Raw genomic sequence first — 17,960 nt, 5'->3', positions numbered from 1 at the left:
TCCTCCTTAAAAGGCTTCCCATGATTGGATTTAGCATCACTAATTGCAGAAGACACTTCCCTTTGGCTGATTACAAATGGAATCAGCTGTGGATGTAGCTGACGTGATCATGACCTAATCCTATGAAATGTCCTCATTGCAACAGACAGGCCAGCGCTTGCCCAATCAGATGAACAGGTACCACAACTTGGCCAAGTTGACACCTGTCCCTAACCATGACACCTGGTATGCCCAACTGTGGGTATGACCTTTGATCAGATGGAGGTCTTCTTTGATTCAAGGTGGGTCATGATTAGTTTCCTAAAGTCCTTTAAAAGAGGAAAGATTTTGGAGAAACTTCAGAGCTAACAAGTTGCAGACACAGATACAGGTGTTTAGAAAAGCTGATACAGACATTTGGAGATAGAGACAGAAATAGCCCAGATGGAAGCAAGGACTCACAGAAATAGCCAGAAACTATAGAGAAGAAATCTTTGGCCCCAGCAGATGCTAAGTTAAGAGATGAAACCCATAGTTTTGTCCTAGAACAGCTAAGTGAGTGCACACAGATGCTTGAAGAGGAAACCATTGACAGCAGAAGCTGGAAGCACAGAACCAGGAAAAAGGGCCAGCAGACGCGAGAAATGTGCCTTCCCAGATTCCTTCCTTGAACCAAGGTATCTTTTTCTGATGTCTTAGTTAAGACATATTTATGGCCTTAGAACTGTAAACTTGTAACTTATTAAATTCCCTTTTTAAAAGTAGTTCCATTTCTGATATATTGCATTCTGGCAGCATAGCAAACTAATACGGGCATGTATGAAAAACCCTCTGCTGAAATCATACTCAATGGTGAAAGATTGAGAGCTTTCCTTCTAAGGTCAGGAACAAGGCAACGATGCCCATTGTCACCACTGTCATTCAACATTGTACTGGAAGTTTTAGCCAGAGTAATTAGGCAAGAAAAAGAAATAAAAGGCTTCCAAATTGGGAGGAAGAAGTAAAATTTTCCCTATTTGCAGATGACATGATCATTTATACAGAAAATCCTGAAAAATCTTTTACAAAGCTACTAGAGTTAATAAATGAATTCAGCACATGGTGAGGTACCATATCAACATGCAAAAATCAGCAGCGTTTCTACACATAAGTAATGAACAATTAGAAGAGGAAATCAAGAAAAATATTCCATTTATAATAGCAATGTAAAGAATCAAATATCTAGGAATAAATTTAGCCAAGGCTCTAAAGGACTTATATACAGAAAACTACAAAACATTGTTAACAGAAATCAAAGAATACCTAAATAAATGGAAGGACATTCATGGTCATTTACTGGGAAATTAAATATTGTTAAGATGTCAATTCAACCCAAAGTGATTTTATGATTCAAAGCAATGCTAACCAAAATTCCAACAGCCTTCTCTGGAGAAATGCAAAAGCCAGCCATCAAATTTATATGGAAGGGTAAGAGATCCAAATAACCAAAACCACTTTTGAAAAGAAAAACAAAGCTGAAGGACTCATACTTCCTAATTTTAAATCTTATTACAAAGCTATAGTAATGAAAATATCATGGTACTGGCATGAGGACAGAAACATTGAATAATGGAGTCAAACTGAGAGTTCAAAAATAAACCCTCACATCTATGGCCAATTGATTTTTTTTTTTTTTGGCTTTTAAAAAGGGGAATTTAATAAGTTGCAAATTAACAATTTTTAGGCTGTGGAAATATCTCAATTAAGGCAAGTCTATAGAAATACCCAATCTAAGGCATCCAGGGGAAGATACCTCAGTTTAAGAAGGCCCATGAGGTTCAGGGTTTCTCTCTCAGCTGGAAGGGCACATGGTGAACATGGTGATGTCTTCTAGTTTCCACTCCAGGCCTCTTGCTTCATGAAGCTCCCCAGGGGTGTTTTCCTTCTTCATTTCCAAAAGTCACTGGCTGGTGAACTCTATAGTTCTCCCATCATTCTCATGATTCTGTTCTGTTGCTCTCTCATCACTCTTCTTGTTCTCCCATCATTCTCAAAAGGCATTCTCTCCAAAAATGTCTCCTCTTTCATAGGATTCCAATAAACTAATCAAGACTCACATAGAATGGGTAGAGACGTGTCTCCATCTAATCAAGCTTAACACGATTGAGTCACATCTCTGTGGAGATAACTTAATCAACTTTCCAACCTATAGTGCTGACTAGTGATTAGAAGAAACTATTGTTTTCACAAGATTGATTAAGATTAAAACATGGCATTTCTAGGGTATATAAATCCTTTCAAACTGGCACAGGGTCTGTCAGGGAAAGCTTACTGGTGAGGTATTTCCTGAGCTGAGTCTTATAGAACGAGGAAGAGTTCAACAAGTGAACGTGGGAGTGGCTGTTTGGGTGAGAGCAATCCAAGAATGGGGGACAGAAGAGAAGCTAGTGACAGCAATTAGTGACCAGGGAATAACTAACAGTTTGGTGTTGGCAAAGTATAAACTGTGGGTATGACATGGAAGGGGTTTTGGTGGGGAGTGCCCAGATCATAGACCTTGTTTTGGCTGGTGGAGGGTCATGGAAGGTTTTAAGCAAAGTAGTGTAGTCAGTGATCATACCTGGCACACAGAGGGACTTCATTGTTCGTGAATGAATGAATAAACATATGGCCAATTGATTTTTGACAAAGGTGGTAAGTGTACTCTCTGAGGAAAAAAATCTCTTCAACACATTGTGGTGGGGAAACTGTATATCTGTATGAGAAAGAATGAAGGTAAACCTCTACCTCACACCACATAGAAAAATTAACTCAAAATTGATTAAAGATCTATATATTAGAACCAAAAACCATAAAACTCCTAGAAGAAAACATAGGGAAACATCTTCAGGACCTAATATTAACCAATGGTGTCTTAGACTTTATACCAAAAGCATAAGGAACAAAAGAGAAAAATGGGACTTCATCAAAATTAACTTTTGGGTATTAAAAGACTTCACTGTGGGGTGCACGGGTGGTTCAGTGGTAGAATGCTCGCCTTCCATGCAGGAGACCCTGGTTTAATTCCCGGACCATGGACCAAAAAAAAAAAAAAAAAGACTTCACCATGAAATTAAAAAGACAACCTTCAGAATGGGAGAAAATATTTGGAAACCACATATTCAAGAAGGGTTTAATGTCCAGAATATAAAACAAATCCTACAACTCAACAACAAAAAGAGGAATAACCCAAATATGGGCAAAAGATTTGAACAGACATTTCTTTAAAGAAGATATAGAAATGGTAAAAAGAAAATACATGAAAATGTGCTCAACATCATTAGTTATTAGGAAAATGCAAATCAAATCACCATGAATATAGGTTACCAGGAGATAGAATGAAGCTAGAGAATGGGGAACAGTTGATTAAGATATGCAGAACTTTTGACTAGGTGGAATTTAAATGGGAGGAAATGGATAGAGATAATGGCAGCATATTACTGTAAATATAATTAATATTACTGAATTGTGTGTGAATGTGGTTGACAGAGGAAGTTTAGAATCATATATGTCACCAGAAAGAAAGTCAGAGATTATAACATGGGACAATTGTATAACTTACTAAATCTTGTGGTAGAAAATGACTTTGATTAACAGTATAAATATAAAAAATTTCTTCCATGAAGTAAAACAAATGCATGAAACTATTACAAGGAGTTAATAACAGAGTGGTATATGGGAAACCTACACATCTGTTGCAAATTATGGACTATAGTTAACTGTAATATCTTAATATTCGTTCATCAGCAATGACAAATGTTCCACACAGATGTTAGGGTATAACAACAGTGTGGGATAAGGGGTATAGGATAAGGGGTTTTGGGTTTTCTCCCTTTTATTTTTTTCTTGGAGTAATGAAAATGTTCTAAAATTGATTATGGTGTTGACTGTACAACTATATGATGATAGTGTGAACCAATGACTGTATACTTTGGATGGATTATATGGTATGTGAATATATCAATAAGCCTACCAATACAATTTTAAAAAGAAAAAACACAAGGTACTATTTCACATGCACTAGAATGACTACAATTAAAAAGCAGAAGATTACAAATGTTGGAAGGGATGTAGAGAAACAGGAACATTTGTTCATTGTTATGGGAATATAAAATGGTGCAGTCACTGTGGAAGGCAGTTTGGCAGGTCTTCAGAATGTTAAGTATAAAATTACCTTATGAACGGCCAATTCCACTTCTAGGTGTATACCCATAAGAACTGAAAGCAGGGACTCGAACAGATATTTGCATATTAATGTTCACAGTGGCATTAATCACAATTGCCAAAAGATGGAAGCAACCCAAGGGTCCATCAGGAGATGAACAGATAAACAAAATGTAGTATACATAAACAATGAAAAATAATTGTCATACAAAGGAATATACTTTCGATATTTGTGACAATATGGATGAATCTTGAAGACTGTGTAAAATAAGCCAAATACAAAAGGAAAAATATTGTATGAGCTCACTGTTATGAAATAATTGGAATAAGCAAATTCATAGAATTAGAAACTAGAACAAAGGTTTCCAGGGACTGGGGTGGAGGTAGGGAATGAGGAGTTACTTGGAACAGAGTTTCTGTTTTGGGTGATGGAAAAGTTTGGGTAATGAATGGCAGTGAATGTAATTAACACTTCCAAATTACATATTTGAATGTGGATAAAAGGGGAAATTTTTTCTCATGATTTTTAAAAAATTTATTTTTAAAATATATTTACTGAGAAATATCCATACACATACAGTCCAACCATATTATACAATCAGTGGCTCAAAATATCATCACAAATATCATCATATATACAAAGTTATGTATTCTTGACCATGATCATTTTTAGAAACATTTGCATCAGTTCAGAAAATTAAAAAAAAAAAAGAACTCATACATCCCATACCCGTTACCCTTCCCTCTCACTGACCCACAATATTTCAATCTACTCAGCTTTTACAGTTTATCTTCCCCTATTATTAATTTATATCCTTTTTTTTTTTTTTACTCATCTGTCCATACTCTGGATAAAAGGAATATCAGACAATGTTTTCATAATCACACAGTCACACTGTAAAAGCTACATAATTATACAGTCTTCTTCAAGAATCAAGGCTAGGCTATGGGTGCTGCTGCAGTTTGCAGATAGATACCAAACATGTTGGAACGGCTTTTTAAATGGATAAGGGGAAGAATCTGGAGGAGTTGTGAGAAGGCTGATAGAGAAGGCCTAGAATGCTTTGAAAAGACTGTTGGTAGAAACATCAACTCTGAAGATACTTGACAAGGCTCTCGATAGAAATGAGGCATGTGCTATTGCAGACTGGAAGGAAGGCAATCCTTGTTTTAAAATAGCAGATAATCTGGGAAAATTGACTAGTGGCTTTGGCTGGAAGGCTGATTTTAAAACCCATGAACTTGGATATTTAGCAGAAGAGATCTCCAAATTAAATGTGGAAAGTGCAGCTTAGTTTCTACTCACAGCTTATAGTGAAATGTGACAGGAGAGAGATAAGCTGAAAACTGAACTCTTGGGTACAAAGAAACTAGAAATTGATGTCCTGGAAAATTCTGGGCTTCCAGGGAGACCCCAGAGAATAGTGCTCCATGTGAGGATTTGGCCAGATATGGAATCAGTCAGCCATTTTAGAGAAAGTCAGGATCAGATATGGAATTATCCAGGAAGGATTTGTGGAAACTCCTTATGTCTGTTGGGCACGATCCAAGGACTCTGCATAGAAAGCCAATGAGAGTGCTGTGGGACCTATATAAACAGAGCCACTGCCAGTCTGGACTGGGGGGTTGAGAGAAGGGACACACTGGAGGAAAAATAACTTCAGAGGCAAAACTATGGAGGTTGAGGTCTGAAGTCAGGAAGCCTCGGGTCAGGAGAACAGACCCCCCAAGCTCACGGAGAGGGTGAGTTTGCTCCAAAGGCCTTCCACCTCATTGCAGTGGAAGAGTCTTGCCATCTCAGGCGTTGGAGAGAGTGAAGCACATTCCTTGGGGTTTGGGGAGATCCTGGCTGCCACTACATGGAGGGGTTGAGTCACGTGTGCCCTGGAGACGGTAGAGAGCCCGGGTGCGGCCTCAATGCTTGGAGAGGGTGGAGCTGAGAGAAAGGTGGTCTCCCCAATGTCTCCCAAGATTGCATTCAGAGAGAGGCAGGCCTCTGCGTAGACCCTTGGAAAGGGTGGGACTGCCGCTTTCAAAAGCCCCTATATATATATATATATATATATCCTATATATATATATATATATATATATATATATAGGATAGATATATATATCCTATGAATGTTCCTCCTTGGTATGTTGGCAGCAAATAATTTGTTTCGAGTTTTTATAGGTCCAGAGCCAGAGGAGAACCTTGCCTTAGAACAGACCACGCCTGTAACTAACTTTGATAGGAGTCTGTACTGCTTCTAACTTTGTATTTCATTTGTATTGCTACTGAAATGGTTTAAGGATTTCTGATATTGTTATTAATGTATTTTGTATATGGGGAAAATATGTCTTTTTTAGGGTCCAGAGGGTAGAAAGTGCTGGTTTGAGAGGATGTATGTCCCCTAGAAAAGCCATGTTTTAATCAAAATCCCATTTCAAAAAGGTAGAATATTCCTTAATCAATACTGTATGTTTGAAACTGTAATCAGATTATTTCCCTGGGGATGTGATTTAATCAAGAGTGGTTGTTAAACTGGATTAGCTGAAGGCATGTCTCCATCCATTTGGGTGGGTCTTGATTAGTTACTGGAGTCCTATAAAAGAGGAAACATTTTGGAGAAAGGAGATTCAGAGAGAGCAGAGGCTGCTGCAGTACCACGAAGCAGAGAGTCCACTAGCCAGCGCTTTGGAGATGAAGAAGGAAAACACCTTCTGGGGAGCTTCATGAAACTGGAAACCAGGAGAGAAAGCTAGCAGATGACACCGTGTTCGCCATGTGCCCTTCCAGCCAAGAGAGAAACCCTGACCATGTTCACTGTGTGCCTTCTCACTGGAGAGAGAAACCCTGAACTTCATCAGTTTTCTTGAACCAAGGTATCTTTCCCTGGATACCTTTGATTGGACATTTCTATTGACTTGTTCTAATTGGGACATTTTCTCGGTCTTAGAACTGTAAACTAGCAACTTATTAAATTCCCCTTTTAAAAAGCCATTCTGTTTCTGGTATATTGCATTCCAGCAGCTAGCAAACTAGAATAGATTTTGGTACCAGGAGTGGGGTACTGTTCTCCAATACACCATAAACTAAAAAGGGATATCTATAGAATGAGTAAAAAAATAACCTCCAGGATAACCTTCTGTCTCTGTTTGAAATCTCTCAGCTACTGAGACTTTATTTTGTCTCATTTCTCTCTTCCCCCTTTTGGTCAAGAAGGCTTTCTCATTCCTAAGATGCTGGATCCAGGTTCATCCCTGGGAGTGAGATCCCACATTGCCAGGGAGATTTACACCCCTGGGAGTCATGTTCCATGTAGGGGGGACGGCAGTGAGTTCACCTGCCAAGTTGGCTTAGAAAGAGAGGCCACATCTGAGCAACAATAGAGGTTCTCTGGGAAGTAGGCATAATTATCAGTAGGCTTAGCCTCTCCTTTGCAGGAATAAACTTCATTCACGTGAGCCCCAAGATTGAGGGCTCAGCCTATTGAATTTATTGTCTCCACTGCTTGCAAGAATATCAGAAATTGCACAGATGGGAAAGTTTAATATTTACTCTTTTCTCCCCTGTCCCCCACAGAGACTTTGCAAATACTTTTTTTCTTTTCTGCCAAAATTACTCTGGGATAGATCTGGGCATCACACTAACTTGCACAAACCAACAAGATCTCATGCCTTTTTCAAGATTGTGTGTAATTATGGTGTTCAAGTAAATTGACCAGTTAAATTAGATAACATGTTGCCTAAAATATAATTTTTGTGCCACATAAACACCTCTCCTTTTAGTCTCACACAGAGGTTGAAATTTGAAGACAGAGGCCATATCATTCTTTACCCAGAATACTGATTTATCTTAGTCCTATCCAGATCATCTTTGTTCATATTCTAGACATAATCTGATCACTTTTTCAGCTTTTTAAACAAGTTGCTGAGTGGGGTAATGCTGACTTTTACAGCTTCAGTGCTCTACCTCTGAGTCCCAGGTATCATATAAGTACCAAAGTTTCAGAGAATGACCAGGTTATATATAAATAGCTCAGTGTCTCAGAATTTAGAAATATCAGTTACAACTCCTAAATATGTGTGACTGCTGTAAGAGCTGACAAATCTAGGACCCTTTACAATACACCCCAACGTGATAACCCATGCTCTCAACTTCAATTCTCTGAGTTTGTATAATATAGTTAATTCATATGAGTGAGGCACGATAATATTTGTCTTTTTGTTTACAACTTTTTCTTCAACATACTGTCCTTAAAGTTTCATTCATCTAGTTGCATGTCTCACAATTTCATTCCTTTTTGCAGTGGCTTAGGAGTCCATTGGCGTAAACACCACCGTTCCCCCTGCCATTCCTCAGTCATTGTACCCTTAGGCCACCTCCATCCATTGTGAATCACAAACACTGCCACCACCACCACCAGGGTGCAAATGTCCATTCCTGTACCCACTCTTGCAGGTATATACCTAGCAGTGGGGTTATAAGATCATATGGCAACTCTACCACAAGCCTCCTGTGAACTACACTACCTTCTGGATGGGCTGCACCTCTCAGTTTCTAAAAAGGGAAATTTATGTCGACAACTTTTTTTTTTAATCTTTGGGACTATATAACACAAATAACGGACACTAATGTAAAATATGGACTATAGGTGAAAGCATAATTATTATATTATTGCTTCATAAATTTAACAAAAATACCATACTAATGTAAAGCTCTGTGTGAGGGATGGTATGTAGGAATTTCTTATTTTCTGTTTGAATTTTCTGTAAACCTCTAACTTCACCAATAAAAAAAAGTAATGTAAAACATGACTAATAAAAGCTTCCATATTAAAGACAATTTCTTGAACTTTCTAATTTAGAATATATGCTATACCCATTAAATTAACAATCTAGTTGCAAAATGCCCATAAGGATTGCTAGTCAACCAGTAAAATACATTATACAAAAAAATGTGTATGCCTTAGCAATTGATACCAAGTTACTCTTCTTGAGAAAACTTTAGTCACTCATTAATAATATAAACCAAAATACTGATAATTGTTAACATAACTCCATTTTGTGTTTTGCCATAAAAGGGAAATATTTGTTTCTCTGTAAGAAATTATTGATGATTTAATCATTTATCTTTATCGGTATATATTCTGACAAGTGTTTACAATGACTTCAAAGAATAAATAAATAATAGTGTATAGTCAGGATGTATACACATGATGTAATACATACATACACATACTGCTGGACCAATCATTAATTTATATTAAGAAGCTCTTCCAATGAGGTAGAGAGTGCCTCCTATGAGAGACTGAAGTTGAATAATAATTTATTTTAAAAGTAATTATTTTCCTTTGGGAATTTATGATATTTTTTTGTAGACAAAAATGGCACTAGATGCATTTTCAGTAAGCTATGCATATTCAAACTGTTTTTCCAGTGATACAGTAAATTTGCACTGACTCACTAATTCTACTGAATAGAAATTCTATCAATTCTCTTCCTCATCAACAATGTATTTGCAAGATTCTTAACTACTATTAAGTAAGTAGCCTGTGGTTACAAAATAGAAGGCAGGTAACTGGCTCATATGAAAATCAAACTTGTTTGTTCCCATTACCCCTTTGATTTATCCAGTTGAAGTAAGTAACCAAACATCTATTAAGTTAATATGAAGAGAAATTTAACAAACTTATCACAAAAATATGGTGACATTAAGAAAAAAATCTTCTTAACGGAATGTATATCATCCTTTATGTAGTTTTCATGCTTGCGCATGATTTTCCACTGGATTAGGAAATGATGAAATCCATAGTAAATCAACAAAAGGACAGAGACTGTTATAGAAACAAATATTTCCCTTTATTTGATTACATTACATCTACTCATGGGACACTCAAAATAACTGAAGTTCTCAATTTTCGGCCTATAAATAATGCTATTTTACTGAAAACCAGCCAGCAAATAGCAAATTATATTTGAATAGTTTCTTAGTGAAAAGCAATTTCTATATCAACTGAGTTTATTAATGGGGTATAACAGTAGATTAGGAATTCTCAGCATTTAAGAATCAGAAGAGTAATGCTCAAGAATGTATTTTATCAACAGTGAGTTTGCCTTACTCCTTTGCCAGATGCACACTGGTAGGTTTTGCTCCGATAGGTATTCCATATTTGTGTAAAGTGTTCAGCAAAATCTCCCTCATGTCATTGTTGTAGGAGTCAAAGTCAAACACATTTCTAACCACACTGGAGAGACCTTCAGTGGGAAATTTCTGCATTAAAAAAAAAAAATCCTAATTAAAAACATGGTAAAATGCACAATTTAATAAAGATTTGTAAAAACTGATAATGCCTGTCTGAAATTTACAGGCCTTGTCAGAAAACCAGATAGTAGGAATATATACATTCTCCTCTTTTAGTGTTTAGTCAGATAACTTAACACTGTTTTATTTTTGAAATAAATATGAGAATTTGAGAGGGGGCAGTTTTTTAACTCAAATGTTAAATCAGTCTTCAGGCTCTAGTGGTAGTTAACTTCCACTGTCTGAAATCTCCTGCCTTTAAAATATGTATCAGATTGATAGATTTAAAAATGCTATCTAAATACAGCAGTGTTGAGTATATATTCAGAAGCTCTTTGAGAAGTCACAGCTCTACGTGTAAGTGAAAAAACATACTGGAACAAGAAGAGAAGCAAAGAAGAACATTAAAAATCACGGGAGTTGAGAAATAGGGAATGTAGAGGAGAAGGGGAAGAAAGCAAATATTGCTACAGCTAAATTTCCACTGGTGGTGCCCTGTGGATCCTTTACTGGCTTTGCCTGAATATTCACTTGGCACTGTAATCTGAGCTGGAGGAACTGGACTACTGGGGAGTTAATGTTTTTTAATGATTTATTTTGAAATAACTTCAAATTTACAGAGACATTTGCAAGGATATCACAAAGAATATCTTTTACATATTCTTTTTATTTTTATATATTCTTTTATATATATACAACTTATATATATTCTTTTATATCCATTCTCCAATTACATACATTACCAAATAATGTATACATTTTTTCCCCTAAACATTTTAAGAATAGTTTGGATACATATGTACCTTTATCTCTCTTTCTTTTTTTTTTTTTTTTTTAAGAGAGAGGGAGGAAAGGAAGGAAAGACAGAGAAGGAAGGAAGGATGGAAGGAAGGAAGGGAGGAAGAACGGGAAACATTTTTAAACATTTTCTTGTTTTATTATATTTTGTTTGTTTGCTTGTTTTTTACATGGGCTGGGGCCGGGAATCGAACCGGGGTCCTCCGGCACGGCAGGCAAGCACTCTTGTCCGCTGAGCCACCGCGGCCCGCCTCTCTTTCTTTTTAATAACAATGTTACAAATTATTCAGTTAAGGGGTGACTAACCGCTTAACTATAGTGGATTTATTGTTATCAGGGTTCTATAAGCAGAAAAAGGCTTTCTATTTTTCTTTTCACATTTAACTTGAGGATTGGGAATGGGGCAGAGGTCAAGAGACATTAGGCTGTGACTGCAGCTTGGAGAGCAGTATTTATTATATAAGTAGAATTTACATGTAGTTTTGTTTTCTTTACCAAGGTAGACTAAACATTGTCCATGACCAGAAGGAATTTCATTCTTCTGCCCTTTTACTCTTTCTTGTAAGAGTTTCTTAAATTATGCAGAAATATATAATCAATACCATTAATTCCTACTCTCTTTTTCGTCAAGTCTTTTATTTTCACAATGAAAATATTTTTTACCCAAATTCCATATACGGGTTATAAAAAGTTGAACAATAAAATGGAAAGTTTCCAAACTGTCTTACCTCCCTTGCCTTCTCCTCAAAAACAAAAACAAAAAAATCACCAAATTTCCTAGCTCCTTGGTAAAAGCCATGACATAGAACTTTACCAAAGTCAATTCAAAGGCCAAACAGCTAATGTTCCCTGGCCTTGAAGATTTAGAATTTGGGTTACAAACACTCTATACTATGTCATCTGTATAATTACATTTATAAAAATTATAATACCTGACGTAAATTATGCAGTCTGAAAAAACAAGATTAATGGATTCTTTGAAACTTGATGTACAGCTATGTGACATACCTGTAAATGTTTGACTATGTTGACAACTTCTCTGGTTGAATAAGGATAGTTAATAATCCCCTGGTCAGCCAAACTCCTCAGCTCTCCAAAGGCAGCCACAAGCTTCTGAAGGATTGGCTCAGGCACATTTGGTCCATATTGTCTGAGCATCTCAAGTTCCGACTGAGGCTTGGGGTTATCAACTGCATGGCAGCTAAAAATATCACCTAAAGGAGAAAGGTTCACACTGAGCATGCTGCTAATCTATTATAATGCCAAGAAAAAAATGGAGTGGCTGTTTAAAAGCCATTGGTTACTCCCCAAATCATTTCTATTTTTATATGTGTAAAACTGCACAGGAAGTACATCCAACTCATGACGGTACAGAAAACATAGCAAACAGCTAAAACAAAAGAAAACTGGGTGACGTGCTGTTTATTCTGCATGGATTTTTTTTCTGTGAAAATGAACACATGCTCCTAGGAAATATTCAAATACAGAGTAAAAAGGTGAAGTATGTCTCATGTCTTTGCCAATCCCATTCTCTTCCCCATAGACACCCTGTATTAATAGCTGGATATATTCATTCTTTCAGACCTTTATCATTATTGTTTAAAATACACACATACAAACATACACAGCTTTGACAATTTACTCTTTTTATATTAATGGGAAAATACAACTTACATATTTCTGAATTAATTTAAATCTCAAATATCTTCAGAAATTACATACATCTATCTCACATGAATGCTTTTTTATGTATATTAAAAGAGGGGAAATTAATATCATCATTCTCTAAGCAGTTTATATTTTGTGCAGACTGCTAGAACGTACTTTAAAGGTTAGTTTTGGAAAAGTAAACCTGCAGAGACATTGTCTAAATTAAAAAGAAAAAGGAATTTAGAAACATAAAATATTTCATCTGTAATTTAGGCAACCGAAAACGCACTAGAAAAAAAATAATCTGTGCTCAAAACAGGAGTGAATTTCTCATAACAAAGGTTCATATAATTCAACTGATTTGTAATCCAAGATAATAGGGATCAAAGGAATTAAAAGCAAATAGATTTGTATCATGTATTATGCTCATTTTAGAAAAACAGAACATCTAGTCAGGTAACAGTACAATCTTATGTTGACTTACGAACAGTTCAAACAGTTATTTTATCAGTTACTACATACTTATTAAAGCAATTGAATAAAAAAATTTCAAATTTAAATTTTAAAGACTAACCTGTTCAAATATAAAGGTAAAGAACAGCTTTTGTCTTTTTTGTTGAAAATAAAATTTAACACTAATACTAATTTCACTCACTCATTCACTCAGTCATACATTCATTCACCAAATAATTACTTAATATCTTCTACGTGCCAACAAAATGGTGATGGTGGGGGAGGTTAGTCAGGAAAGCCCCTCAAGAGAAGGTGACATTTTGGGCAAATGGGTCTATCTAGGGGAGAAACATTCCAGGCAGGGGGTGCAAGTCTTGCAAAGACCCTAAGGCAAGCATGCCAACCATGTTCAAGAATGACAAGGGACAGTATTTTATTAGTTACTACATATTTATTAAAGCAATAAATAATATGCTGGACTAGAGTAAGTGATGGGGAGAAGTGTAGTACACAAAGGCAAAAAGGTAAGAGGATGTGGGAGACAGATCGTATAGGGCACTCTAGACTGTTGAAGACGTGTTTAAACTCAGAGTGAAATGGAAAGCCATGGAAGAGTTTAAAGAGATGTGTGGGTGTTGCTCTGTTGAGAAAAAACTGCATAAGTGTTCTGGGAGACAAATTTTCCATGGGTTTGTTACATCCCTGCACATATTGTGAGCAATGTCACTGATTGCCTTTGGATTTGTATAGCAAACAACGTTAGAGGAACAGTGCCTGTTTGAAGCAAAGGTAAGTAAGGCATGCTTAGATTCAGGTTGCCTAAACTCAAGGTTCCCTTATTATAATGCTCTCATGGCTCTTCTTCAACCAGCACACATGCTATTGATACTCTGGCTACTGCTTTTGCTGTGGATTATAATTTGTCCTAGGTTTCTGACTCAGGAGTCTAGTATCTTCTGCCATGAAATGATGGCAGGCTAATACATTAGCTTGAAAGTAGGATGATCTCTTAGACCCTTCTCTGTTCATGACAGGACAAGTGTGGAAGTATGCAGTCATATTAGGAACTAATATGGTAAAATACAGATTACTGTTGAGAGATGACAGTGACTCAGATAAGCATGGTGGCAAGTGGAGGTGATAAGAAATAGAGTCTTTCTGACTATATTTTGAGGATAGCGCCTATAACATTTCCCAATAGATGGAACAGAGTATAAGAGAGAGATGTCAAGGATGACTCTTAAGGCTTTGGCCTGAGAAGGATGGAGTTATCATCAATTGAGATGAAAAAGGACTATGAGTTGAACAGATTTAAGACAGAAGATCAGGAGTTCACTGTGGACATGTTAAATCTGAGATATGGATGCTAAATAGAGAGTTGAATATAAGAGTACTGAATTTAGTCAGAATGAGGACTGGGCTAGATATTAGAAATTTGGTAAGACCTGGCATATAAATGATATTTTAAAATATAACACTTTCTAATACCTTAATGTATCATCGGTGGCCTTAATGTATCATTGGTGCTATTAGGGGTCAATAATGGAAGGATAGGAATATGAGGTGCTTTGGGTTTGCCTTTTTTATGTCTATTTGATATTTCTCTTTTTGGAGCAATGAAAATGGTCTAAAATTGAGAGTAATGATGATTGCACAGCTAGGTGATGACACTGTAGGATGATTGTATATTTTCAATGGAATATATGTCTCAACAAAATCTGCAGATTAAAAAAGTATATATGGAGGACCCAAGATGATGCCTTAGCTAAGCGTGAGATTTAGTTCATCCTCCAGAGCAGCTAATAGTGAGAAACAGTACAGAACAACTGTTGGGGCTACGTCAGTGACCGAACACACAGCATACCCCAGTCTGGACCAGCTGGACTGGCTGAGAACCCCCCAGGACCCAGGGAGAGTTTGCTGAAGTTAAAGGCACTGCATCACCTTCTGCCGGTGGGACCTGCAGGCAGAAAAGCGCCACATACTGTGCAGGGTAGGAAAAACACAGAGTGCAGAGACTACATAGGAAAACCTTTTAATCTGCTGGGTCTCACACTAAGGGAAAAATGACGCAGGTGACTCTTTCCTCCTGAGAGGAGACCAGTTTGGGCTGGGAAAATCTAACTGGGGTCTATAATACCTAAGTAGAACCTCCTAAGGGGTAGGAGAAAGGCACCATACAGGCAAGGAAAGAAACAAAAAAAAACAAGAATTGAAAAATTCTGATCTATTAAACAAAACCTAAACCAGAGGACTAGAATAAGCAAAACTGAATGTCAAAGAACAGATAGACAACAAAGTTGTCCAGCAAGAAAAAGCAAGAAAAAAAAAGTGAAAACAATGTCCAGAATAAACTAATTAAGGTAATTAAATGCCCAGATGCCAGCAAAAAATAACGAATCACAATAGGAAAAGTGAAGAAATGGCCCAGTCAAAGGAACACATCAGCAATTCAAATGAGATACAGAAGTTGAAAAAATTAATTCATAATGTTCAAACAGACATGGAAAACCTCATCAAAAATCAAATCAATGAATTGAGGCAGCATATAAAGAAGGCAAGGAATGAACAAAAAGAAGAAACCAAAAGGTTGAAAAAAAAAACCACAGAACTTATGGGAATGAAAGGCACAGTAGAAGAGATGAAGAAAACAATGGAAACCTACAATGTCAAATTTCAAGAGGCAGAAGACAGAATTAGCGAACTGGAGAATGGGACATCTGAAATCGGACAAGCAAAAGAAAACATAGGGAAAAGAATGGAAAAATATGAGCAGGGACTCAGGGAATTGAATGACAACACGAAGCGCACGAATATACATGCTATGGGTGTCTCAGAAGGAGAAAAGAAGGGAAAAGGAGGAGAAAAACTAATGGAGGAAATTATCACTGAAAATTTCCCAACTCTTATGAAAGACTTAAAATTACAGATCCAAGAAGTGTAGCATACCCTAAACAGAATAGATCCAAAAGATGTACTCCAAGACACTTACTAATCAGAATGTCAGATGTCAAAGAGAAAGAGAGAATCCTGAAAGCAGCAAGAGAAAAACAATCCATAACACACAAGGGAAGCCCAATAAGACTATGTGTAGATTTTTCAGCAGAAACCATGGAGGCGAGAAGACAGTGGGATGATATAATTAAGATACTGAATGAGACAAACTGCCAATCAAGAACTCTAAATTCAACAAAAGTGTCCTTCAAAAATAAGGGGGAAATTGAAACATTTGCAGACAAAAATTCACTGAGAAAATGTGTGACCAAGAGACTGGCTCTGCAAGAAATACTAAAGGGAGCACTAGAGACAGATAAGAAAAGACAGGAGAGAGGTATGGAGAACAGTATAGAAATGAAGACCATCAGTAAAGGTAAAAATAAGAAAAATGAGATCTGACATATAAAATCCAAAAGGTAAAATGGCAGAAGAAAGTATGTCCTGTACAGAAATAGCACTAATGCTAAAGGATTAAACTCCCCAATCAAAAGACATAAACTGACAGAATGAATTAAAAAACAGGACCCATCTATATGCTGTCTACAGGAAACACATCTAACACCCAAGGATAAACAGAGGTTGAAAGTGAAAGGCTGGGAAAAGATATTCCATGCAAATAACAATCAGAAAAGAGCAGAGTAGCTATACTAATATCCAATAAATTAGACTTCAAATGTAAAACAGTTAAAAGAGACAAAGAAGGACACTATGTATTAATAAAAGGAACAATTCAACAAGAAGACATAACAATCATAAATATTTCTGCATTGAGCCAGAATGCTCCAAGATACATGAGGTAAACACAGAAAACACTAAAAAGAGAAATAGACACATCTACCATAACAGTTGGAGACTTCAATTCCCCACTCTCATCAATGGACAGGACATCTAGACAGAGAATCAATGAGGAAACAGAGAATCTGAATAATACAATAAATGAGCTAGACTTAACAGACATTTAGAGAACGTTACACCCCACAACAACAGGATACACCTTTTCCTCAAGTGCTCATGAATCATTCTCAAGAATAGACCATATTCTGGGTCACAAAGCAAGTCTCAATAAATTGAAAAAGACTGAAAACATATAAAACATATTCTCAGATCATAAAGGAATGAAGCTGGAAATCAATAATAGGCAGAGGGCCAGAAAATTCACAAATATATGGAGGCTCAACAACACACTCTTAAACAATCAGTGGGTCAAGGAAGAAATTACAAGAGAAATCAATAAATATCTTGAGGCAAATAAAAATGAAAATACAACATATCAAAATTTATGGGATGCAGCAAAGGCAGTGCTAAGAGGGAAATTTATTGTTCTTAAATGCCTATATCAAAAAAGAAGAAAGAGCAAAAATTGAGGAATTAACTGTCTACTTGGAAGAACTAGTGAAAGAACAGAAATTAACTCCAAAGCAAGCAAGAGGAAAGAAATAATGAAGATTAGAGCAGAAATAAATAAACTGAGAACATGAAAACAATCAAGAAAATCAACAAAACCAGAAGTTGGTTCAATGAGAAAATCAATAAGATTCATGGACCCTTAGTGAGGTTGACAAAAAGAAGAAGAGAGAGGATGCAAATAAATAAAATCAGAAATGGAAGAGGAG

The 17,960-nt window shown here is 36.4% G+C and overlaps 1 protein-coding gene across 2 annotated transcripts in view; it reads right to left on the bottom strand.

The window, feature by feature from the left end:
• Nucleotides 1–17,960, bottom strand: part of VWA8 (von Willebrand factor A domain containing 8) — a 631,595-nt gene that overhangs the window by 215,184 nt on the left and 398,451 nt on the right. For both annotated transcript variants that reach the window (XM_077158362.1, XM_077158361.1), the window contains exons 25-26: nucleotides 12,256–12,461; nucleotides 10,268–10,419 (exon numbers count right to left, since the gene is read on the bottom strand). In XM_077158362.1, the coding sequence (XP_077014477.1) occupies nucleotides 10,268–10,419; nucleotides 12,256–12,461 (358 nt within the window). The remainder of the gene's footprint in view (nucleotides 1–10,267; nucleotides 10,420–12,255; nucleotides 12,462–17,960) is intronic.

This window comes from Tamandua tetradactyla, chromosome 4, assembly GCF_023851605.1.
Source record: "Tamandua tetradactyla isolate mTamTet1 chromosome 4, mTamTet1.pri, whole genome shotgun sequence".
NCBI classification, from domain to species: Eukaryota; Metazoa; Chordata; class Mammalia; order Pilosa; family Myrmecophagidae; genus Tamandua; species Tamandua tetradactyla.
Note: the sequence above shows the minus strand (reverse complement) of the source record. Positions and strands in the feature narration are given on the sequence as shown.